The 26,157-nt window shown below is 43.8% G+C and overlaps 1 protein-coding gene across 1 annotated transcript; it reads right to left on the bottom strand.

Annotated features, from left to right (window-relative positions):
- Positions 1 to 16,347: 16,347 nt before the first annotated feature.
- LOC100285373 (uncharacterized) lies at positions 16,348 to 23,982 on the bottom strand. The gene is made up of 13 exons (NM_001372211.1): positions 23,585 to 23,982; positions 21,690 to 21,864; positions 21,442 to 21,525; positions 20,104 to 20,345; positions 19,775 to 20,018; positions 19,519 to 19,598; positions 19,327 to 19,411; positions 18,580 to 18,711; positions 18,380 to 18,493; positions 17,927 to 17,971; positions 17,364 to 17,445; positions 17,112 to 17,162; positions 16,348 to 17,019 (listed from the first exon to the last, which is right to left on the bottom strand). Exons 1-13 carry the CDS (start codon positions 23,806 to 23,808, stop codon positions 16,931 to 16,933), a joined length of 1,647 nt encoding a protein of 548 aa, NP_001359140.1. The 5' UTR covers positions 23,809 to 23,982; the 3' UTR covers positions 16,348 to 16,930.
- Between the last annotated feature and the right edge of the window lie 2,175 nt (positions 23,983 to 26,157).

Raw genomic sequence — 26,157 nt, 5'->3', positions numbered from 1 at the left:
ATCAAGGCAAGGTCAAAGGTTTGGGAAAGATAGCCATCACAAGAGCGCACTCCATATCGAATGTATTTCTAGTAGAGTCGCTTGGATACAACCTTCTGTTTGTAAGTCAATTGTGTCACATGGGTTACAATTGTCTTTTTACAAACGTCGATGTTTCTGTCTTTAGAAGGAGTGATGGTTCATTAGCTTTTAAGGGTGTATTAGACGACAAACTCTACTTAGTTGATTTTTCGAAAGAGGAGGCCGATCTAGATGCATGCTTAATAGCTAAGACTAGTATGGGCTGGTTGTGGCATCGCCGTCTAGCACATGTTGGGATGAAGAACCTACATAAACTTCTAAAGGGAGAACATGTGTTAGGACTAACCAATATTTGTTTCGAGAAAAACAGACCTTGTGAAGCATGTCAGGCAGGGAAACAGGTGGGAAACACACATCACAGCAAGAATGTGATGACAACATCAAGACCACTGGAGCTTCTTCACATGGACCTCTTTGGACCCGTTGCCTACCTTAGCATCGGCAGAGGTAAGTATGGTCTTGTGATTGTTGATGATTTTTCCCGCTTTATTTGGGTGTTCTTTTTGCAGGATAAATCAAAAACCCAAGGGACCCTAAAGCGCTTTCTAAGGAGGGCTCAAAACGAATTTGAGCTAAAGGTGAAAAAGATAAGGAGCGACAATGGGTATGAGTTCAAGAATCTGCAAGTTGAGGAGTATCTTGAGGAGGAAGATGTCAAGCACGAGTTCTCCGCTCCCTACACACCATAGCAAAACGGTGTAGTAGAGAGGAAGAATAGGACGCTAATCGACATGGCGAGAACGATGCTTGGAGAGTTCAGGACGCCCGAGCGGTTTTGGTCGGAAGCTGTGAACACAGCCTGTCACGCCATAAACCGGCTCTACCTGCATCGCCTTCTCAAGAAGACCTCCTACGAACTCCTTACCGGTAACAAACCCAATGTCTCTTACTTTCGTGTATTTAGGAGCAAATGTTACATTCTGGTGAAGAAAGGTAGACATTCTAAATTTGCTCCCAAGGCAGTAGAAGGGTTTTTACTAGGGTATGACTCAAATACAAAGGCGTATATAGTCTTCAACAAATCATCAGGTTTGGTTCAAGTCTCTAGCGATGTTGTATTTGATGAGACTAATGGCTCTCCAAGAGAGCAAGTTGATCTTGATGACATAGATGAAGATGAAGTTCCGACGACCGCAATGTGCACGATGGCGATAGGTGATGTGCGACCACAGGAACAACTGGAGCAAGATCAGCCATCTTCCTCTACAATGGTGCATCCCCCAACTCAAGATGATGAACATGTACATCAAGAAGAAGGGCATGATCAAGGGGGAGCACAGGAAGATCAAGTGATGGAGGAAGAAGCACCACAGGCCCCTCCAACCCAAGTTTGAGCAACGATCCAAAGAAATCATCCCGTCGATCAGATTCTAGGTGACATCAGCAATGGAGTAACTACTCGCTCACGCTTAGCTATTTTTTGTGAGCATTACTTGTTTTTCTCTTCTATTAAGCCTTTCAGGGTAGAAGAAGCCTTGCAGGATCCGGACTGGGTGCTGGCCATGCAGGAAGAGCTCAATAACTTCAAGAGAAATGAAGTTTGGAGCCTGGTGCCACGTCCAAAGCAAAACGTTGTGGGAACCAAGTGGGTGTTCCGCAACAAGCAAGACGAGCACGGAGTGGTGACAAGAAACAAGGCTCGACTTGTGGCAAATGGTTATGCCCAAGTCGCAGGTTTGGATTTCGAGGAGACTTTTGCTCCTGTGGCTAGGCTAGAGTCTATTCGAATATTATTAGCCTATGCCGCTCACCACTCTTTTAGGCTGTTCCAAATGGATGTGAAGAGCGCTTTCCTCAACGGGCCAATCAAGGAAGAGGTATACGTGGAACAACCCCCTGGCTTTGAGGATGACATGTATCCCGACCATGTGTTTAAGCTCTCTAAGGCGCTCTATGGACTTAATCAAGCCCCAAGAGCATGGTATGAATGCCTTAGAGATTTCTTAATTGCTAATGCTTTCAAGGTTGGGAAAGTCGATCCCACTCTTTTTACAAAGACTTGTGATGGTGATCCCTTCGTGTGCCAAATTTATGTTGATGACATAATATTTGGTTCTACTAATCAAAAGTCTTGTGAGGAGTTTAGTAGGGTGATGACACAAAAGTTCGAGATGTCGATGATGGGCGAGTTGACCTACTTTCTTGGATTCCAAGTGAAGCAACTCAGGGATGGCACCTTCATCTCCCAAACAAAGTACACACAAGATCTTCTCAAGCGGTTTGCGATGAAGGACGCCAAGCCCACGAAGACACCGATGGGAACCGACGGGCATGTTGACCTCAACAAAGTAGGTAAGTCCGTTGATCAAAAGGCATACCGGTCCATGATAGTTTCATTACTTTATTTATGTGCTAGTAGACCGGACATTATGCTTAGTGTATGCATGTGTGCTAGATATCAATCCGACCCCAAGGAATGTCACCTTGTGGCCGTTAAGCGAATTCTTAGATATTTAGTTTCTACGTCTTGCTTCGGGATCTGGTATCCAAAGGGGTCTACCTTTGACTTGATTGGATACTCAGACTCCGATTATGCCGGGTGCAAGGTTGATAGGAAGAGCACATCGGGGACGTGTCAATTTCTATGAAGGTCCCTGGTGTCCTAGAGTTCAAAGAAACAAACATCCGTTGCCCTATCCACCGCTGAGGCCGAGTATGTTGCCGCAGGATAGTGTTGCGCGCAACTACTTTGGATGAGGCAAACCCTCCGGGACTTTGGCTACAATCTGAGCAAAGTCCCACTCCTATGTGACAATGAGAGTGCAATCCGCATGGCGGATAATCTTGTTGAACATAGCCGCACTAAGCACATAGACATCCAGCATCACTTCCTGAGAGACCACCAACAAAAGGGAGATATCAAGGTGTACCATATTAGCACCGAGAACTAGCTAGCCGATATCTTCACTAAGCCTTTAGATGAGAAAAGGTTTTGCAGGTTGCGTAGTGAGCTAAATGTCTTAGATTCGCGTAACTTGGATTGATCTATAGCATACATGTGTTCTATGCCTTTGATCATGTTACTTTGTGTATTTCACATCAATTATTGTTATTTATGGTGTTCAAGTTGTACAAGTGATCCCCGGACCTCACAAGTCCATATGCGAATGATGCACATATTAAGGGAGAGATGTGCTACAACTTGACCCTTTGAGACTAACCTGTTTGTTTGAGTCCACTTGATATAGTCTCAAAGGTGCATTGAAAGGGAAAAGTGAACTTGGACGATGAAAAGACTTCCACTGCACTCCGGTATTAGTGTACTTACTTCCAAGTTCATACTTGCAATCTTATTGCCTTTTTGCTCTTAATTGACATTTTTTGGTGAGGCAATGGGGTTAAACGGGTCAAAAATGATCTCGTTTTGGTGCTTAATGCCAAAGGGGGAGAAATTAAGGCCAAAGCAAATGGATCAGCCAACCACTTGTGAATTTTGAAAATAACAGAGTTAAAATTTTTGATTTGTCCAAAATGCTCTTATTGCAAAATTTGGTCACTTGCGAGGGAGAATTTTGATTATGGGAAAAAGGGGGAGTTTTGGCACTTGATCAATTTTTCTCTTGGAATATCTCTCGATTTGCCCAAACAAGTGTGTTTGACTTAGAGATAGGAAAAAGAATTTGACTTGCAAAAACAAACCAAGTGGTGGCAAAGAGTGATCCAAATATGCCAAATCATAAGCAAAAATAATTTGGTCTTCAATCGCATTGATGTTGCACACCTTTTGTTGCTTTTTGATGTGTTGGCATAAATCACCAAAAAGGGGGAGATTGAAAGGGAAATGTGTCCTTGGGCCATTTCTATAATTGTTTTGGTGATTAAGTGTCCAACACAAATGTTTTGAACTCTTATGTGCTAAACAAGCAAAAGGTGCAAATCAAAGACAAGGTATGTTTCTAGACTTAGTGAATTGGTTTTGAGTACTAACATGGTTATCTAAGTGCTACAAACAGTGCCAAAGAGAGAAGAAATGAATTGGAAAAGAGTTGGTTGTGAAGCCTGGCACACTGGACTGTCCAGTGGTGCACCGGACAGTGTCCGGTGCCCTAGGAAAGCCTCCGGTGAAGTAGCTGGTCTCGGGAAGCGACACAGGCGTACGACTATAATTCACCGGAATGTCCGGTGGTGCACAGGACTGTCCGGTGGGTCATCCGCGGCGAACTTGTCGCTCTCGGGAAAAGCAATGGGGCGACATAGCTATAATTCACCGGACTGTCCGGTTGTGCACTGGACTGTCAGGTGAGCCAACGGTCGCCAGTGCCAACGGTCGGCCGCGCAATCTTCGCGCGACACGTGGTCACGCCAACGGTCGGTTGGGCACACCGGACTGTCCGGTGTGCACCGGACAGTGTCCGGTGCGCCAACCGATCCTAGGGACCAACGGTCGGCTGCTCTCCATATGGAAAGAAATCAAGCACCGAACATGAACAGTAGCTGTCCGGTGGTGCACCGGACTGTCTGGTGCACCACTCGACAGAAGGCAAGATTGGCCTTCCAAGTTGGTCTTCAACGGCTCCTAACTGCCTTGGGGCTATAAAAGGGACCCCTATGCGCATGGAGGAGCACACCAAGCATTCTCTAAGTATTCTAAAGCATCCAGACTCTGCTCCCGTGCATTCGCTTTGATTGTGTTAGTGATTTGAGCTCCATTTGAGTTGTGAACTCCGTGTGTTGTGTTTCGAGCTCAAGTCGTGACTTGTGTGCGTGGTTGTGCTGCGGATTTGAGTCTTGTGTGTGTTGCTCTTCCCAACCTTACTCTGTGCCTTCTTAGTGATCTCTATTGTAAGGGCGAGAGACTCCAAGTTGTGGAGATTCCTCGCAAATGGGAAAATACACTAAATGAAAAGACCGTGGTATTCAAGTTGATCATCGGATCACTTGAAAGGGGTTGAGTGCAACCCTCGTCCATTGGGACGCCACAACGTAGAAGTAGGCAAGTGTTACTTGGCCGAACCACGGGATAAAATCGCATGTCTCTTGTGTTGCTTTCTCTGTGATTGTTCTGTCCACAAGAACTCGCCTCAAAACTACTTAGTTGCACTAACACTTCTATAACTAAGTTTTGTGGCTATTTAGTGTTTGATTTCATAGGATCACCTATCACCCCCCCCCCTCTAGGTGCTCTCAATTATCTGCCATGCGGATTGCACTCTCATTGTCACGTAGGAGTGGGACTTTGCTCAGATTGTAGCCAAAGTCCCGGAGGGTTTGCCTCATCCAAAGTAGTTGCGCGCAACACTGTCCTGTGGCAAGATACTCGGCCTCAGCGGTGGATAGGGCAACGGATGTCTATTTCTTGGAACTCCAGGACACCAAGGACCTTCCTAGAAATTGGCACGTCCCTGATGTACTCTTCCTATCAACCTTGCACCCGGCATAATCGGAGTCTGAGTATCCAATCAAGTCAAAGGCAGACCCCTTTGGATACCAGATTCCGAAGCAAGGCATAGCAACTAAATACCTAAGTATTCGCTTAACGGCCAAAAGGTGACATTCCTTGGGGTCGGATTGATATCTAGCACACATGCATACACTTAGCATAATGTCTGGTCTACTAGCGCATAAATAAAGCAAGGAACATATCATGGATCGGTATGCCTTTTGATCAACGGACTTACCTCCTTTGTTGAGGTCAACATGCCCGTCAGTTCCCATCGGTGTCTTTGCGGGCTTAGCGTCCTTTATCCCAAATCGCTTGAGAAGGTCTTGTGTGTACTTCGTTTGAGAGATGAAGGTGTCGTCCTTGAGTTGCTTCACTTGGTCGCTCATCATCGACATCTCGAACTTTTGCGTCATTACCCTGCTAAACTCCTCACAAGACTTTTGATTAGTAGAACCAAATATTATGTCATCGACATAAATTTGGCACACAAAGAGATCACCATCACAAGTCTTTGTAAAAAGAGTGGGATCGGCTTTCCCAACCCTGAAAGTGTTAGCAATTAAGAAATCTCTAAGGCATTCATATCATGCTCTTGGGGCTTGCTTAAGTCCATAGAGCGCCTTAGAGAGCTTAAACACGTGGTTGGGATACCTGTCATCCTCAAAGCCAGAGGGTTGTTCCACGTATACCACCTCCTTGGTTGGCTCATTGAGGAAAGCGCTCTTTACGTCCATTTGAAACAGCCTAAAAGAGTGGTGAGCGGCATAGGCTAATAATATTCGAATAAACTCTATCCTAGCCACAGGAGCAAAAGTCTCCTCGAAATCCAAACCTGCGACTTGGGCATAACCTTTTGCCACAAGTCGAGCCTTGTTTCGTGTCACCACCCTGTGCTCGTCTTGCTTGTTACGGAACATCCACTTGGTTCCCACAACGTTTTGCCTTGGACATGGTACCAGGCTCCAGACTTCATTTCTCTTGAAGTTGTTGAGCTCTTCCTGCATGGCCAACACCCAGTCCGGATCCTGCAAGGCGTCTTCTACCCTGAAAGGCTCAATAGAAGAGACAAACGAGTAATGCTCACAAAAATTAGCTAAACGTGAGTGAGTGGTTACTCCCTTGCTGATGTCACCCAAAATTTGATCGACGGGGTGATGTTTTTGGATCGACGCTCGGACTTGAGTTGGAGGAATCCGTGGTGCTTCTTCCTCCATCACTTGATCTTCCTGTGCTCCCCCTTGATGCAGCTCCTCTTCTTTAGGTACCTGTTCATCATCTTGAGTTGAGGGATGCACCATTGTAGAGGAAGATGGTTGATCTTGCTCCGGTTGTTCCTGTGGTCGCACGTCACCTATCGCCATTGTGCGGATTGCGGCTGTTGGAACTTCATCCTCATCTATGTCATCAAGATCAACTTGCTCTCTTGGAGAGCCATTAGTTTCATCAAATACAACGTCGCTAGAGACTTCAACTAATCCTGATGATTTGTTGAAGACCCTATACGCCTTTGTATTTGATTCATACCCTAGTAAAAACCCTTCTACTGCCTTGGGAGCAAACTTAGAATGTCTACCTTTCTTCACCAGAATGTAGCATTTGCTCCCAAATACACGAAAGTAAGAAATATTGTGTTTGTTACCGGTAAGGAGTTCGTAGGAGGTCTTCTTGAGAAGGCGATGCAAATAGAGCCGGTTTATGGCGTGGCAGGCTGTGTTTACAGCTTCCGACCAAAACCGCTCAGGCGTCTTGTACTCTCCAAGCATCATTCTTGCCATGTCGATTAGCGTTCTGTTCTTTCTCTCTACTACACCATTTTGCTGTGGTGTGTAGGGAACGGAGAACTCGTGCTTGATGCCTTCCTCCTCAATAAACTCTTCGACTTGTAGATTCTTGAATTTGGACCCATTGTCGCTTCTAATCTTTTTCACCTTTAGCTCAAATTCATTTTGAGCCCTTCTTAGAAAGCATTTTAGGGTCCCTTGGGTTTCTGATTTGTCTTGCAAAAAGAATACCCAAGTGAAGCGGGAAAAATCATCAACAATTACAAGACCATACTTACTTCTTCCGATGCTAAGGTAGGCGACGGGTCCAAAGAGGTCCATGTGAAGAAGCTCCAATGGTCTTGATGTTGTCATCATATTCTTGTTGTGATGAGTGCTTCCCACCTATTTCCCTGCCTAACATGCTGCACAAGGTCTGTCATTCTCAAAATAGACATCGGTTAGTCCTAACACATGATCTCCCTTTAGAAGTTTATGAAGGTTCTTCATCCCAACATGTGCTAGACGGTGATGCTAGAGCCAGCCCAAATTAGTCATAGCTATTAAGCATGCATCTAGATCGGCCTCCTCTTTCGAAAAATCAACTAAGTAGAGTTTGTCGTCTAATACACCCTTAAAAGCTAATGAACCATCACTCCTTCTAAAGACAGATACATCAACGTTTGTAAAAAGACAATTGTAACCCATGTGACACAATTGACTTACAGACAGAAGGTGTACCCAAGCGACTCAACTAGAAATACATTTGATATAAAGTGCTCGTTAGTGATGCCTATCTTGCCCAAGCCTTTGACCTTGCCTTGGTTCCCATCTCCAAAAATAATCATATCCTGGGAATCCTTGTTCTTGACGTAGGAGGTGAACATCTTCTTGTCCCCCGTCATGTGGTTTGTGCATCCGCTGTCGATTATCCAGCTAGAGCCCCCATATGCATAAACTAGCAAGGAATTTAAGCTTGGGTTTTAGGTACCCAACTCTTGTTGGGTCCTACAAGGTTAGTCAAAATAGTTTTTGGAACCCATATGCAAGTTTTATCTCCCTTGCATTTAGATCCCAACTTCCTAGCCACTATTTTTGCATTCTTACATGAAAGAACAAAAGAAGTGTTGCAAGCATGAAAATGGTAGTGGGTTCATTGCACATTTTCCTAGGAATATGTGACACAACATGATTTCTCCTAGGCGCATGAGACACAACATGATTTTGCCTAGGCTTATTTCTACTACAATCATAAGCAGAGCTGCAAGCAATCATAGCATGATCATAGTCTCTATCATTATAAGCATTCCTAGAAAATTTCCTATCAAAAATGTAGGCATGACACTTTTGAGAACTACTAGCCATAGGGGCCGTCCCTTTCTCCTTGTTGAGAACGGGAGCCTTTTGGCTTGTTAAGTTCTTGGTTTCCTTTCGAAAACCAAGTCCATCCTTAATTGAGGGGTGTCTACCAACAGTGTAGGCATCCCTAGCAAATTTTAATTTATTAAAATCAATTTTGCAGGCCTTAAGTTGAGCATTAAGACTTGCCAACTCATTGTTTAGTTGAGTAATAGAAGTAAGGTGTTCATTACAGGCATCAACATCAAAGTCCTTACATCTATTACAAATAATGACATGCTCAACACATGATCTAGTTTAATTTGCTTCCTCTAGCTTAGCATTTAATTCATCATTTAAACCTTTTAAACTAGAGATAGATTCATGGCAAGCAGATAATTCAGAATATAGCATTTCATTTCTCTTAGTTTCTAAAGCATGAGATTTTTGCACACTAACAAATTTGTCATGTTCCTCATACAAAATGTCCTCTTGCTTTTCCAACAATTTATCCTTTTCATTTAGAGCATCAATCAATTCATTAATTTTATCTACCTTGGCTCTATCTAGTCCTTTAAACAGATCAGTGTAGTCTATTTCATCATCGGAATATTCTTCATCACTAGATGAAGTGCACTTAGGTGTGTCCCGAATACGTACCTTTTTCTCCTTGGCCATAAGACATGTATGGCGTTTGTTGGGGAAGAGTGAGGACTTGTCGAAGGCCGAGGCAGCAAGTCCTTCGTCGTCGGAGTCGAAAGAGGAGCAGTCTGAGTCCCATTCCTTTCCAAGGTGCGCCTCTCCCTTAGCCTTCCTGTAGTTCTTCTTTTTCTCCTTCTTCCCGCTCTTTTCTTGTCCCTGGTCATTATCATTATTGGGACATTGAGCAATAAAATGACTAGTCTTACCGCACTTGAAGCAGGAGCGTTTTCCCCTTCTTTTATTCCTATTGGGGTACTCCTTGCGTCCTTTGAGTGCGGTATTGAAGCGCTTGATGATAAGCGCCATCCCATCTTCATTTAGCCCAGCAGCCTCCACTTGTGCTACCTTGCTTGGTAGCGTCTCCTTGCTGCTAGTTGCCTTGAGAGCAACGGGTTGTGGCTCGTAGATGGGTAGAGGACCGTTTAGAGCATCGTCCATGTATCGAGCCTCCTTCACCATCATGCGCCCGCTTACGAATTTTCCGAGGATCTCCTTGGGCGTCATTTTGGTGTACCTGAGATTTTCACGAACAAGATTGACAAGATGGGGGTCAATTACAGTAAAAGACCTTAGCATGAGTCGGACGACATCATGATCTGTCCATCTTGTGCTTTCGTAGCTTCGTATCTTGTTGACCAGGGTCTTGAGCCTGTTGTAGGTTTGTGTTGGCTCCTCTCCCCTGATCATCGTGAACCTCCCCAGGTCGCCTTCCACTAGTTCCATCTCTGTGATCATAGTGGCATCGTTTCCCTCATGAGATATCTTGAGGGTGTCCCAGATTTGCTTGGCGTTGTCCAAGCCACTCACCTTATTATATTCATCCCTGCAAAGTGAAGCTAGCAAGACAGTAGTAGCTTGGGCATTTTTGTGAATTTGCTCATTTATGAAAACGGGATTGTCAGTACTATCAAAATGCATTCTATTTTCAACAATCTCCCAGATACTAGGATGGAGGGAAAATAAATGACTATGCATTTTATGACTCTAGAGAGAGTAGTCTTCTCCATCAAAGTGTGGAGCTTTCCCAAGTGAAATTGATAACAAATGAGCATTTGAATTGTATGGAATACGAGAATAATCAAATGAATAGTTTTGATTAACCGTTTTCTTCTTTAAAGAGTCGTCGTCCCTTGGTGAAGAAGAAGATGCATCACTGTCGTAGTAGATGATCTTCTTGATACGTCTCTTCTTCTTCTCGTCCCTCTTCTTGTGACTTGAGCCTGAGTCGGTAGGCTTGTCGTCTCTTGGCTCATTGAGGAGGGACTCCTTTTCCTTGTCGTTAATCACCATCCCCTTACCCTTAGGATCCATCTCTTCGAGCGATTAGTCCCTTAAGTGAAGAGTACGGCTCTGATACCAATTGAGAGCACCTAGAGGGGGGGTGAATAGGTGATCCTGTAAAATCAAACACTAAATAGCCACAAAGCTTAGTTATAGAAGTGTTAGTGTGACTAAGTAGTTTTGCGGCGAGTTCTTGTGAACGAAAACAATCACAGAGAATGCAGCACAAGAGACACGCGATTTTATCTCGTGGTTCGGCCAAGTAACACTTGCCTACTTCCACGTTGTGGCGTCCCAATGGACGAGGGTTACACTCAACCCCTTTCAAGTGATCCGATGATCAACTTGAATACCACGGTCTTTTCCTTTAGTGTATTTTCTCGTTTGCGAGGAATCTCCACAACTTGGAGTCTCTCGCCCTTACAATAGAAATCACAAAGAAGGCACAGAGTAAGGTTGGGAGAAGCAACACACGCAAGACTCAAATACGCAGCACAACCACGCACACAAGTGAAGACTTGAGCTCAAATGACAACTCAGGGAGTGCACAACTCGAATGGAGCCCAAATCACTAACACAATGAAGCGAATGCGCGAGAGCGGAGTCTGGATGCTTTAGAATACTTAGAGAATGCTTGGTATCTTCCTCCATGCGCCTAGGGGTCCCTTTTATAGCCCCAAGGCAGCTAGGAGCCATTTAAGACCAACTTGGAAGGCCAATCTTATCTTCTGTCGAGTGGTGCACTGGACAGTCCAGTGCACCACCGGACAGCTACTGTTCATGTCCGGTGCTTGATTTCTTTCCATACGGAGAGCAGCCGACCGTTGGTCCCCGGGATCGATTGGCGCACCGGACACTGTCCGTGCACACCGAACAGTTCGGTGTGCCCAACCGACCATTAGCGTGACCACGTGTCGCACGAAGATTGCACGGCCGACCATTGGCGCTGGCGACCATTGGCTCACCGGATAGTCCGGTGAACCACCAGACAGTCCGGTGAATTTTAGCCACGTCGCCCCGTTCCTCTTTCTCGAGAGCGACAAGTTCGTCGCGAATGACTCACCGGACAGTCCGGTGCACCACCGAACAGTTAGGTGAATTATAGTCGTACGCCTACATCGCTTCTCGAGACCGGCTACTTCACCGGAGGCTTGCCTGGGGCACCAGACATTGTCCGGTGCACCACCGGACAGTCCGGTGTGCTAGGCCGAGCTTGAGTTGGTTGTACACAGCCAACTCTTTTCCAATTCATTTCTTCTCTCCTCGGCACTATTTCTGGCACTTAGATAACCATGTTAGTACTCAAAAAACAATTCACTAAGTCTAGAAACATACCTTGTCTTTGATTTGCACCTTTTGCTTGTAAAGCACATAAGAGTTCAAAACATTTGTGTTGGACACTTAATCACCAAAACAATTATAGAAATGGCCCAAGGGCACATTTCCCTTTCAGTTAGACGAATTGTTTTTATCCACATTATGGCCGCCGCCGGGTTTTGCTATTTGTTGCATTATGTCGACTAAATTTGATATTCCAAAGTTTGATGGCAAAATTAGTTTTACTAATTGGCAAATTCAGATGAAGATTGTTCTTACCCAGTTGGTTGTTCAAAAGGCGTTGCAGAAGCGATCTGTTGACATGACTGATGTTAATTGACAAGATATTGATGACAGAGCTTTGTCCGTCATACAACTCAGTTTATCTTTTGATGTTCTGTGTGAAGTAATCCATGAAAAATCCGCAGCAACATTGTGAAAGAAATTATAGGAGCCGTATATGACCAAGAGTCTTGCAAACACGCTACGTCTAAAGGAGCGTCTTTACACTATTCACATGTCAGATGAAAAAATACTCATCATATTTCTCAGTGCCCCAAAGTGAGAAATAAAGAGGTGAGAAAGAAAAAAAGAATTGGATAAGTCTTCTGTTGAAGCCAGTTTTATTAAAACTTTGGATAGTGGAGAAGCTTTGTTTGTTGCCTCTGTTGAAAAGTGCTCTTTTTGGGTTCTCGATTTCGCTTGCACTTTTCATATTTGTTCGCATAAAGATTGGTTTTCTTATTATGTTCAGTCTCATGCTGGTGAGGTTGTTATTGGAGATGGATCTACATGTGAGATTATTGGAATCGACTCTATTTATATCCAAGTTCATGATGGCAGTATTAAGAAACTTATCGATGTCCGTTTTGTTCCAAAATTGAAGAGAAATCTTATTTCTTTCAGCACTTTAGAAACAATGTGATTCAATTTTGCTGCTATTGATGGTGTTCTTAAGGTTTCTAGTGGCAATCGTATTATCTTGAAGGGCAACCGTTTGAATAATCTCTATTATTTGCAATGTTCAACGGTTGATGTTGAAACTGTTTCTATTGCGTTCCAGAAGAGAGGTTATTTTGATGATACGAAGTCGTGCTCCAGTTCCAAGTCTTGATTTCTTAGACTTGATTGATATTCAAATTTAGCATACTAGTGGTGTTTGGGAGACAGTTCTATGGATTTAGAGTCAAGGGGTGATTTGTTGGAATATGGCTCTAATTCCTTTTATATATTTAAAATATGCCTTGGAATATGGTTTTCTGTACGCCTACAAATATAGACTCTACCTGTAACTTGTACTCTACAGTTGATAGTGGATCTGTTTTCTCGTGGTTGTTTGCTCCTCCATATTGAAGGGGATTTTTCCACGTAAATAACTTCAAACTCTTCCACTTACTCTTGTTTGGTTTGCTTCTGTTTTCAGTTGAACATTCTTCTTTTCTTTGATTTCCAATCAACGAGTACGGGAGACAATGGCTCTTCTTTGCTTTGGCAAAAAGAGAAGGAGCTCTTCTTGCCCATATGGGAGTGGAAGCTTCAGTGTAAGCATTTCCTGCTTCGTACACGTACACCTTAGAGAAGGAGAGCGGGGTAAAAAAAGCCAGCCAAAACATGTCAAGAGTCGTATTTTTATACAGATAGATAAGTAAAAGAAGCCGGATGTCGATTTCTTTCGCCTAATCTTTTCCTCTACTTCCAGTACCCTAGCCCACAGTCAATCCCACACTTCTGTTCGTTCACTTCCCCTATCTTCTGAATGCCGGATTAGGATGATCGCATTTAGAAAAGATGCCTTTTCACTTGAAATCCGAGACTTGACTTCTACACCAACGCAAGAAGAAACCTTTCGTACTTTGGCGCAAGTGAAATTACCAATGAAGGTGAATCTATCAGAAAGACAATAAATTGACCAGAATTGACTGATTGAATGTGTCTATTTTATTTCCTAACAATAGATAATCTAGTTGTCACGAAATTCTATCTAAATATCAGAGAACTTACATTGCCCCTATTTGTTTCAGCTTTTTACAGCTTCTGACCACCAAAAGCTGCTGCACACTGTCAAATGCTTAGCTTTTCAACCAGCTTCTATAAAATTCGTTCGGGTAAAAACCATTCAAAATCAACATAAACACATAATCGGTTGTCGTTGCAATAGTAGGAATCCATCACTTTTTAGATATGAGCCTTATGGACACACTAGGTGAACGCCCGTACGATGCTACGGAGTGAACATGCTATAATAAAATATGTTGAAATTTAAAAAAATAATTTCCATTTTATGTTTTTGTTATTATCTTTTAAAGTTTTTTGTTTTGTTTCCTTGTAACATACCTATTTGGTGGACCTACATGTGCTTGTACTTAAATGCAATACATGATATCATGTATTATAAATTTATGCTTGTTATTTTTCTACTTTAGCACAAGGTGGTTGCTGATCATTGCCCAATTTTGGTTACTTTAGGTTACAAGCGTAGATTTCTTGAGTGGTCGATAAGCATTGCGTTTTAATGTACATGGTGGATTTGTTCGATGTGTAAGACTTATATAAAAATTCTTAACTTTAAAAGATAATAACAAAAATATAAAATGAAAATTATATTTTTTAAAAATTTTAATATATCTTATCATAACATGTTCACTCTTTAGCAACGTACGAGTGTTCACCTAGTAAATAGATGAAAGCTCCTTTGTACAACAAGATAGAACAATAATGCTATTGGTTAGAAGGGATGGGTTTTGTTGGCTTTGTGTTGGTCAGAGTTCGATCCCTATAAGAAAGGAAGGGAATGGAAACGACAGCCAGCGCCTAAGAAAGGGCGGGGAATGGGAATGAAAAAGGGAGGACCGAGAATGGGAATGGCTGAACCAGGAATAACAGAACATGAATGGCAAAACCAGGAATGACAGGCTACTCTTGCAGCCATAATAAGTAGTAGAGATTTGCCAAAATATGGAGCTCTGAATAAACAAGATGGTCATCAATTGCCATGCATGTTTTTCCTAATCTAAAGACCACAAATGCAGGCATGCAGATCCAGTGCACCTAATGTTCTGCTAGATAACTTTCGTCTTGCGAAATATGTAGTGTCACATAGTTTTTATGTTTGTGATTCTTTCTATTTATCCAGGTTTTACGTCGCAGAAGTGCTCCTTGCGCTGTAGTACCTGCACATGCTTGGGGTGGTCTACAGAGACTTGAAGCCAGAGAACGTCCTCATGGGAGAGGATGGCCACATCATGCTCTCCGACTTCGACCTTTCAGGCAGGCTACGCGGTCTTGTCGATGCTGGCGAGATCTTCTATGAGCTCTAACCCCAAGAACATGTAGGCCTGCGACCAGCCCGCCTACATCTAGCCCACATGCTTCATGCCCAAGCTCTTCGGCCAGAGAAGCCCGAAGAGCAGCAGCACCGCCAAGAAATCCAAGGGCGGCGAGCCCAGGCAGCAGCAGGCGGCCACCAGCTTCCCCGAGCTTGTCGTGGAGTCGACCGGGGCACGGTCCAGCGTGGCCTAGGCAGCGGTCTCGCGTCCGACCTCGGTCTCGCGGCTTAGGCTGGTGCTGAACTCGGCGAGGTCTCGACGATAGGCGTCTAGCATCTGCTTAAGGACTCCACCCCTACTACTCCAGGATGCCATACAATTTCTTAGCCCTAGACTCCAGTATCCTAAAATCGCCCCAATGATCCCCAAGAACGACGGGATTCGATCTCCGAAATGCAAAATCACAAACAAATAGGAATCGATCAAGAATGTAGGGCGTGGAGGAAGGGGTCTTGCAGAGCTCGGACCTCTGGTTCTCGAGGCGGAGGGAGGGCGTGGATGAAGAATGAGCTTGCCGCCTGCGGAGCTCAGACCTCTAGTTCTTGGGGGCCGATTGGCAGACACGGCGGCGGCAGTTGTAAGGAGGCGATTGGCGGGCGAGGGTGGAGCGCATCCCAGGCGGAGGATGTAGGGAGGCTTAGGCAATAGAACGAAAGGTGTAGATTGATTTAAGTCAGAACACGAAGAGGGACAATATGGAGAGGCAGAAACAAAGCACCAGCAGGAGGCACGCGTGATTATGGAGCGAGAGTTGTGGAGATTAGGGAAGGCATGAGGAGGGCACAGCAGAGCCGAGGAGCAGCTGTGAGCACAGGGAGGCAGAACGTGCACCGTGGATGCATACGTTCTGCTCTTAAAAAGTAGTAGAGATTTATCTTCCTTCGCACGTAATCCTAATGATACTCAGATTCTCTACGCAACCAGATTCTCCCTACAGCTAGATTCTCAGAAAAGCTGGTCAGAAAAAACTGAACCAAACAGACTCTCATTGCATGCTGAAGAAAATGAAGTCCATAGAATTTAGGGTATAGAAAGCAACGGTGACTCGATAGATTCTATATTCACATTGATTTAAGCAATTTTTACACAAAAATTCTATATTCACATTGATTTAAGCAATTTTTACACAAAAATTCTATATTCACATTGATTTAAGCAATTTTTAGACAAAAATACTGAGAAACACGTTGAATCAGATAAGCAGCATACAAGGCTAGATCGAACTTCGATTTCTACAATGTCTCGTTTTCCATACATCAACGAAAAAAAGCAACTCCGTAAAAGGATGTTGCTTGTCAATAGCTACAACTCTGCTAACAGAAACCCTACTTCAAATGTGAAAATTCCTGATACATATCAAACACCAACAACGACACTAACCATGAGAATTCCTGCTGCAACAACACCGTCGTATTTCCCTTTCCTGCAGACCGGGAACTGCCACAAGAGAAGGCCGCAATTTGCTCTGCCAACCTGGGCAGCCAGCCGCAAGGTGCAATTTCTCCAAAAAAAAACTGCCCCCATGTCTGATGAGCCAATAATGCATGGGACCTTTGTTGAAGTCTGTGGCATACTATTTTACAACTAGAAACTTTGGTGGATTTCTACAAACCGCTTGCCCACGATAAAGAGAGCAGAGACCTGGCTAAAAATAAGCATGTTGTCCAGCTGGAGCCACATCACCCTGGCGTTTGCACGCTGATTTAGTTCGGAAATTTGCTGAGGACAGACGGCACTGAAGGTTAGGGAATCATTGGGTCACCAGATGAAACTGTGTGCATGTGTGTGTCCCTTCCGTTTGGTTCCATGGGAGAATCCATGCCTGATGGACCTGAGATTGATAATATAACGAATAAGATAAGAGCAGATGCAGGATCTTATGAAAATAAAGATTACAGCATGTCACTGGCAGAAGTATGTTACCGAATATCGAACCAATGGAAGGCCTTGTTAGAGATGAATTCCTTTGCAGATCTGCATGCATTTGTAGTTTCAATTTTTCAGAAGTAATATTAGAACATAATGTCCATTTAGAAGCCATTGACACCTAGCACGTAAATACTGGTAATTCAATGGATCATTAAGGTTCCTGAAAATGACTGCATGCAGAATTCAACACACCCAACTTCTTGGTAAGTAATGATGCCATATACTGTAAGGATTAAGGAGACAAACCTGAAATTTTTATTGCTTTCACTGCATCAAAGTTTTTGTATGTATACCCCACAAAGCTCAGATCTTTGGAGTTCAGCATCATCTGTGAAGTTGTTCCATAAAAGATACATAAGGCTGAGAAAGCCAAGGGGAAAAAATAGATGAATATATCTAGGACGAAATGAACATAAATTCTACTAAGACAGGCAGGTGATGTGAGCTTCGAGGTAACTGGTGCAAAAACAGTTATAAGTAGCAGCTTCTATAACTGTTGTTATGCAAAAAAATTAATCCTATACCAGCAGTAATACACTAATACTATTATACTCTGCTTTGTACTTCTACAATACATAAGAATACAGATAATCCAGTATAAACATAATCCGCCTAATTTTCTCATGGCAGCTTGAATCAACATGAATTGAGGGGTGTGAGTGGGTGTGAGGCAATCATAATCTGATGGGAAGTAAACTCAGGGAAACAGGTACACAGCACATTAGCAAAGCTAGAATGCAACAAATGATGAAGTTTAGAGCTTCAGTGTTTTTTTACACTAGTTTCTGAATCTGATTGTACATGCATACCTTTCTTGAAGGCCCAGAGCCTGTTTTGGCTGGAGGATTTTCCAGCTGCCACAGAGAATAATGAAGTAAGTTGGAGAAACACGATTCATGAGCTAACAACAAAAATATACTAGAAAGTATTAAAAAAAAGTGGCAAGCTCAAAATGCAGAAACATGGGCATCAATATAGTCAAGCAAATACAAACAAAAACATAGTTACACACATAGCCTCATACATGAAAATATTTAAATGTTCCCTGAAGATCTAATAAAGTGCAGGAAATTTAATCAAATAATACCAGCAGGACTCTTTATTCTGAAAGTAATTGTTTGTTGATTAACAAAGTTCACAGTTTGAAGAATACAAAGCAGGAAGAAGAGTAAACCTAACTGTAGCTTCAGATTGACTTAAGCGCACAACTTAAAGAGTTGTAGAGCAGTAAAAATATAAAGTGCAAAAAGTGATTCACTTACTTCCTCAAATTTCATGAAATTCTGTGTATCCAGCTCATCATTTACTTGAGGCTTAAATGCTGCTTCCATTTCATAAAGTTTATCCCATGCAACTCCTTGGAACCAAGGATGTGCCTAATTGTAAATAACATTTTAGCAAGAAACACAGTAAACAAGACAAGAACTATAAGTTCGATTGTTTTTCCTGTGACAGGTGCTACCTTTATTTGATCTGCCCCTGCACTGCCAATCCTGTGGTCAACATCACATAATAACCGGCAAATGAGATCTCTTGCTTCATTTGACAACTTTGCATCCTCAGGAAACTTCAAATGGTTTCTCCAGTGCACAATCTAGAAACATGGGTAAATAGATATCAGTGTAACACTCTAAAACGGCAGGATAAGCTTACAATTATTCATGAGGTTAATGTGCAAGAATGGTAAACATGTTGCATATCCCTAAAATGGAAGACAAGGAAAACACCACTCGGATTTCTTTATTTTTTATGAATCGTATCTGATTATGAGATCAAAAAAACCTTGTCACGCTACTAGTCTATCCATAAATTTTCAGTTTACAGAATGATAAAGTGTTGTTTAGTAGTATGCATAAGAAACTATCTTGCATTCTTACATGTTTCCAAGGAACTGCAGAAACCATCTTTTATGGCTAAGATTTGCAACTTCAATAATTTGTCATGGATGTTAATATTATTGAGACTTGATTTCCCCATTGACACAGCTTGAAGCTAGCCTATTAGACAATATGCTATAAGATGCAGGTATGCAGTGGCTGTCATTAGGTTATCACCTCACAGCATCAGCTAAAAAACTAAGAAATATGATAACTTAGTCTTATTTCGAGGATAAGCCTATAAGTACGCTAAGCTAAATTACATTCAGCAAACTATATTAATAAGATAAAACAATAGAACTGAGCCAAAGAAATGCCGATGAAAAACAAACCTTTCGGCATGTAGTTATTGGATCATCGGCATAAAATGGTGGATACCCAACTAGCATCTCATACATGATCGCGCCTAGAGACCACCTAGGAATAAAACAGAGAACAATGAATACCAATTGTCAAAATTGAAGACACATATAAGCGCCTCGACATTAACTTGATTATGTAAACATTATTCTAACAAAGTATACCAATCACATTCCATTCCATATCCCTTCTTCAGCAGAACCTCTGGAGCAATATAATCCGGTGTCCCGACAGTTGAGAATGCCTGCATAAACATAAATTCGAAGTAAGAAAAGCTAATAAGAACATTGAGGTTTTACATTGTACACAAAGAGTATGAATTCTCTTCCTGGTAAGGATCGCTACGAGATATTATCCAAAACAAACATCATAAAGATTGATTCAATCCCCAACAGGTAAACTGTACATATGTATACCTACCAGTTTTCTTCTGTTCATCTGCCAGTGCTGAAGCTGTTCGTGTTGACTTCTCCATCTTCTACCATTTGCTGTATTGGACAAAGAACTATCAATATCCATTGATTCCCTCATGTTGTCATCACCCATGGGTTCATCTTCATTCAACGTTGAGAGCTTTGAACAGTCAATTGGCTTGCACAGCCCAAAATCTGACAGCTTCATGTGACCATTTTTATCTAGAAGCAAATTATCAGGCTTAATATCTCTGCAATGATACCAAGCCAAATATACAAATCAGCAAAATAATAGGACCACGATACATTAGATGCTATTAAACAAATAAATGTAACCTGTGGATGTAGTTATGTTTATGGATGGATTGGATAGCAAGAATTGTCTCAGCAATGTAGAATCGCGCTACATGTTCAGTCAAGGTATCCTCTCTCATGAGAAGGGTCATGATATCACCACCAGGGAGGTACTCCATAATTAGGTAAAGATACTCGGTGTCTTGGAAAGAATAGTAAAGCTTCACAATGCAGTGACTAGCAACTTCCGCCAACAAGTTTCTTTCGGCTCTAACATGTTCCACCTAATAGAGGCAATAATAAAGAACTCCATTAACACAACTCTCAAATAATGGAAGGAAATCGTTCTTTTATGGTCATTTTAAAAACATCAGAATAATTTTGATTTTATCGCATACAATACAGCAGGGTGTTGATTAGTTAATCTTTAAATGGTCTCTTGAAAAACATTAGAGTGATTCTGATAAAAAAAACTTTCATTGCAAGCAAAACAACAGGGCCTTTAATACTCCATCATTTCCAAATTATACGACATTTTGGCTTTTCTAGATGCATCGTTCTAACTATGTATCTAAACATAGTGTATATCTAAGTGCATAGCAAAATCATGTATCTAGAAAAGTCAAAATATCTTATAATTTGGAATGGTGGGACTAGCAAACATCATCATGTCCTAAATGGTTAGATCTGATCATCTGAAGCTAGTAAACTTTCTTAAGCAGAGTCACCTGAAGCATTGTCAAAGCAAATTTCTAAGGAAGTATTTTGACAACTAAGATGCAGCACTTGATATGTGATTTTATTAAACATAATAGAATTGAACAACAGCAACAGGTTCATCTGAGAAACATTTGTGAGGTTCATCCAAATAAAATCAAGTGGTCACCTGATCTCGAACAAAATTAATGATCACTGATTAAAATAATAAAAAAACATGTCAACTAAATGAATAATTCAGAAAAAGAAAAACTCTGGATTGGTAAAATGTAGCTACTAAGATCAAGCTCAGGAAAATTGACCTTTGCGGCACTAGTCTTATCACTTTCACGGTTCTCTCGCACATCATTTATTTGTTTTATAAAGAAAGTTCAAACAGTTATGAATAATGCCTTTGATGAGAGAAACTGTGGGATGCAGGTTTCACTTTCACAGGAAATTAATCATCACATTATTTATTCTACTAATTCATTATTTCAGTGTTTCTTGGTTGTATGAGATAGGATAAAGGTATACTAAACGAAAAGGAACTCACAGAATAGAAAAGGCACTTTCACATATTTTTTTTCAATCAAGTATGTAGATGAAACGTAAACAAATCAATGAAGCCACTATAACTCCAAAACAGAAATCGAAAATAGCCAGAAATGCAAGCTATCTTACTTGGCCCCTGACAACCATATCAGACTTCTTGAGTTTTTTCATTGCATAAATGTTGCCGGAGGTCTTCTCTCGACACAATCGAACCTGTCATATACATTATGAACACAAAATCTCAGAAATAAGTTATTAAAGGCAAACGCAACAGTTGACACATCTCAAAGAGAACATGCCTTGCTGTCCCTAGAGTTTAAGCATTTATGGACACAGATACATGTGGAAAAATATATGACAAAATTCAGTTTGCAGACCTCTCCAAAAGCTCCTCTCCCAATAATAGTGAGCAGCTCAAAGTCATCCACACAAATTTTGTGCCTTTTAAGTCGCATGTATTCAGTTTCCTTCCTCTCAAGATCTTTTATTAAATCGATTTGCTGCTCCTTGGGAACTTGAGAAGAAGCTAGCTGTCTCTCCAATTTAAAGCGCCTACAATGCATTACATTTTTGTAAGCGAATAGATGTGAATGAAAGATGCACCTTCTTCAAATAAAGGTAATAAACTCATGATCTCAGGATAGAAGGCAATCTGAATACAATAAATTGCAATGTCAGGTCAACCAATAACAATATCATGATCAAGCACCATATGCAGTAGGCCATAAATCAATGGCATGCTTAGTATAAAAAAGATCAACATTTGAAAAGTGTGTTTTAGAAAACTTGATGTTTTAGTTCTAGGACAAAAGATTTGACTCATATCAGCTTGCGATTGCAGTCTGCACATGCCTCCATGTGTTTCTTTAATGAGGGGCTTATTCATTCAATAAATAGGGGTACATGGGTAATTTCTTTGAGCACTAATCTTTCCTAAAAATCCTAAAACATCTAGTGTTTTGGGACAGAGGTAGTATATATATGTACTCCTTTCGTCCCAAAATATAGCTCTTTCTAGCCCTCTTTTTCTTCGTCCACATTCGAATGAATGATAATGAATATGGACATACGTATAAACTACATTCATAGGTTAATTAATGAATGAATGTATACTTTGTCTAAAACGAATTATATTTTGGGACGGAGGGAGTAGAAAATAATTCTACTTGATTACATATGCGTCCAATGTTCAGGAAAGTATCTATACAGCTGGCATCTGATGCATTGTTTCCTTGTCAACAAAAAGGGAAACAGATATCAACTATTCCCATAGGTAAAAAGGGAAATGTATGCCAAAGCTGGAAATATTGTGATGTAATTAATGGGTTATTGCTATAAGATAATTTATAGCATGATTAGTAAGTAGAACAAGTGTGTTTTAGAGAGCATGCATCGTCATCCACTGCCTATTAATGGAAAGACCATGAGAAGAATACCCAGCAGTCCAATCTCAGTTCACAAGCAGCAGGAAACATGTTATAGTTACACCAGGACTGAGTCTGATAGTGATTCGAAACCAGCACAAACAACTCCGACTACACGCTACCAAACCAAAAAAATGGGGGGAAACAAAAGGAGCGCGTGCGAGGGTGCGACAAACTCTTGCGCCACTTGAGCAACTCTATGTCAAAGGCAGATGCGGAATCACCGCATTGTTTTTCGCTCAATTGTCCTCAAACAAGCTTCTCGACAACAATGCTATGGGCATCCAAGTCAAACAGCGGGGAGCACTAGAAGCTCAGCGTAACAGTTTTTAGCGCCAAAAAAAGCTACTACATGCAAGCAATTTGAACTAATCTTGCCTGATGCGTTTAGCAGACGCTAAGCATTCGAAAATAGCAAGTGCAACCAGGTCTCCGGTCCTCCCCGAGCTGGAACTATCAACCATCCATACACCATGCAACGCCGGACCTCAGATTGCAGGCAGAGGTGTCAATTCACCAGAACCTATAACTTCGCACTACACCACAGGCTACTCTAGAACTTCTGAAGCCATGGCCACCAGGGTGCTAGTATACTCGTACTAATACACGGTACCCTTCGTCCCACGAGCAGGCAGCGAAAAGCTGGCGCGCCCCGACGGGCAAGCTCCAGCGGCGCGAGCTCGGACGACGCCGACGACTAACCCCAGCCCAGGCCCCTCGATCGAGGTCGCGGCGCGCGAGATCTAGCCCCAGCCGCGCGCGAGCAGCAGCTCCAATTGGCGGCCGGCGCCGCGGGCGAGTGGGGGGGACCGGATCACGGGATCAGCACGGCCGGCACGGTACAGTACCTCTCCTTGCGCTCCTGGATGGTCTTCATCTGCGAACGGTAGTGGTTCTCGATGAACTTCTTCGCGGCGGCGACGCGCTCCATGGTGAGGGTGGACCCCACCGCCGCCTCGGCGGGCGCCTCCCCCTCCGCTTCCCCTTCCCCTTCCTCCGCCACCGCCGCGAGCGGTTCGGCGGCGGCGGCGGGGATCGCCGCGGCGGGCGCGTCCGCCATCTCGCTCTCCATCCCCAGCAGTTCCCCCACACAGGCACACACACACCCCACAGCTGGCCTGGCACTCCCTCTCTCTCTCTCTGTCCCTCTCTTTCTCTTTTTTTCCCCCTCACAGAACAGAAGCGGCTGTATTCGGTCTCTCCCTCTCCTTTTTGCCCCTCGATTTCTGGGCCTCACTCTTACGGGGGCGATGACGATGCTTGTCGCTCGCAGCGCGCGCGGGGGCCGCTTATATACATACACTCATACAGCGCTGGATCGCGTTAACTAATCGGACTTTTTCGTGGCAGGTTAGAGGAAGTTTTAATGAAATGGGGAGAGCTCAAAGCTCGGTCCACGGACAGACGCCCGGAGGCAAGTGGGGGTATAGTACAGCTCCTCCAGCTGGAGTAAATGTTGTTTTCCTTGTGTTTGGTTTTTGTCTTTGCTTGCGCTGGGGTACGTATCTTTACCTGCCTGCTTTGGAGTCTTCGATCAGCAGATGGATGGATGGATGGATGGATGGATGGATGGAATGACAGGCACCGTTCTGCTATGCTTTCAAGAAAGAAAGAAAAAACATAGAATTTAATGCATCCAGATACTTTAGCACGGCACACTGAAATTCAGAACACCGTAGCGTTGGTCTAAAAAGTGTTTTTGAATCCAAACAAACAAGACCTCAGGCACGACAGCATCAGATGGACCATGGACGGACCTGAAGCAGGCAGCACGGGCTGGGTCAAAGTTTTCCGCGGTGTTGGTGGGGCACGTGGACCGCGGCCGGCCTTCCCGCCCCGGTACCCCTCCCTGATCCTGTCTGTCCCTGATGAGCGCCAGCAGCATGCGTGTCCCGTGATCCCGTCCAGTGTCCAGCACTGCACATGGGGGAGCCCATGCGTCGCCTGATCACCCAGTAAAAACCGTGGCGGGTTTTTTTTCCCCTTTTCAGTGAGTGCAGTGAGGAACTGAACGGCGCCCCGGGTATGCAGTTGCCATGATTACCATATGATGGAAACCTCGGTTATTTGCAGCAAGCAAACGGAAAGTAACACGTCAATTGTTACGAACATGCTTCAGTAATTATGTCATCGGACGTGTACGCTGTGGCGCACCCGGGTTGACTTGCAGGTTCCGATGAGCCTCACCTCGACCGCGTTTACGTCGACCGGCTCGGCCTCGTTGACTCCCCTCCGGGCCCGGGCTCCTCCGCCTTGTTCAGTTGTTCCCCCTCCCGAACCGGCCGCCGGACAAGGACCGCGCGCGCCTTGGACGGATCTCATGCATCATGCATCGGGCATTCCGGCTGCTCCGTCCTTGTCCGGAAGGAAACCAGACGACGCGACGCGGCGGATGTGTGGTCCCGCGGAAGAACGAGTTGTCTCGTGCCCTGCGGACCTGCGGTTGGCGCCGAACCGAGATCTGCTGCAGGCGAGGCGAAGCGAGCCGCGGCTCGGGACGGCGGCATGCCAGGTTGCCCGCGCGCCGGACCCGGAGCAGGGGCAGCGCCTCGCGTCGCGCGCCACGCGAGAAAAAAATAATGCGACCGGCCAGCCTGGTGCGGACAGACGGGCGGATCCGTCAGCCGCTCCCCCCGCAGGCCGCAGGGCAGGTGCGTGCGTGCCAGCCCAGCTCAGATGCCAGCCAGCACGAGGAGGCGGGAGTTTTTTTTAGCTACGTCTCCATCAGATCCCCCTCTCTCGATCTCTTTTCCAGATCCGTAAAAAAAAACTCTCCCGATACAGAGAGGATCCAGCAGCAACATTTTTCTGCAACCTCTATTCGCATCTTCTCTCTCGCTGGTACACGGGTCCAGCCAGCTACAGACCATGTGTCTGTGTCTCACACTCCCACTCCGCCGTCCTTGTCTAATTTCTAGGATTCCCATCGATCGATCCATCCGACGTGTTAAAGTAGAGTAGTAGACTGGCTCCTTGTTGGTTTCGAGTACTTTTTTTTCCTATTCGATGGCAGGCGCGACATGAGCGTGGCGCCGTGGCGGCGACCGGCGTGGTGGTCAGGTCAGACGACGGACGAACGCACTGGACGGCCCACATCGGCAGTGTTTTGCTTGCCCTCGCTGCGACCATGCCCATGTCTGCAGCAGAGCACGCGATTATTTGCTCCTGGAAGTGGGATCTGTCGCGCCCAGGTTCACACCGCACGCACGCATCTGCAACTCTGCAAGCGTGACGACGACGACGAGCCGGCGAACCGGGGCGGTAGTGAGTACTGTTAGCTGTTGGCCACTTGACGCGGGCGGTACAAAGGCCAATCAACTTTTTTTCCTTTCTTTCTTCTACTACATGTTTTAAGACTCTATAATAATAATACTTTTCCATTTTTTTCAAACAAAAATAATAATAATTCCAACAGTCCGTA

This window comes from Zea mays, chromosome 8 (assembly GCF_902167145.1).
Source record: "Zea mays cultivar B73 chromosome 8, Zm-B73-REFERENCE-NAM-5.0, whole genome shotgun sequence".
NCBI classification, from domain to species: Eukaryota; Viridiplantae; Streptophyta; class Magnoliopsida; order Poales; family Poaceae; genus Zea; species Zea mays.
This window is presented reverse-complemented; position numbering and strand designations above follow the sequence as displayed.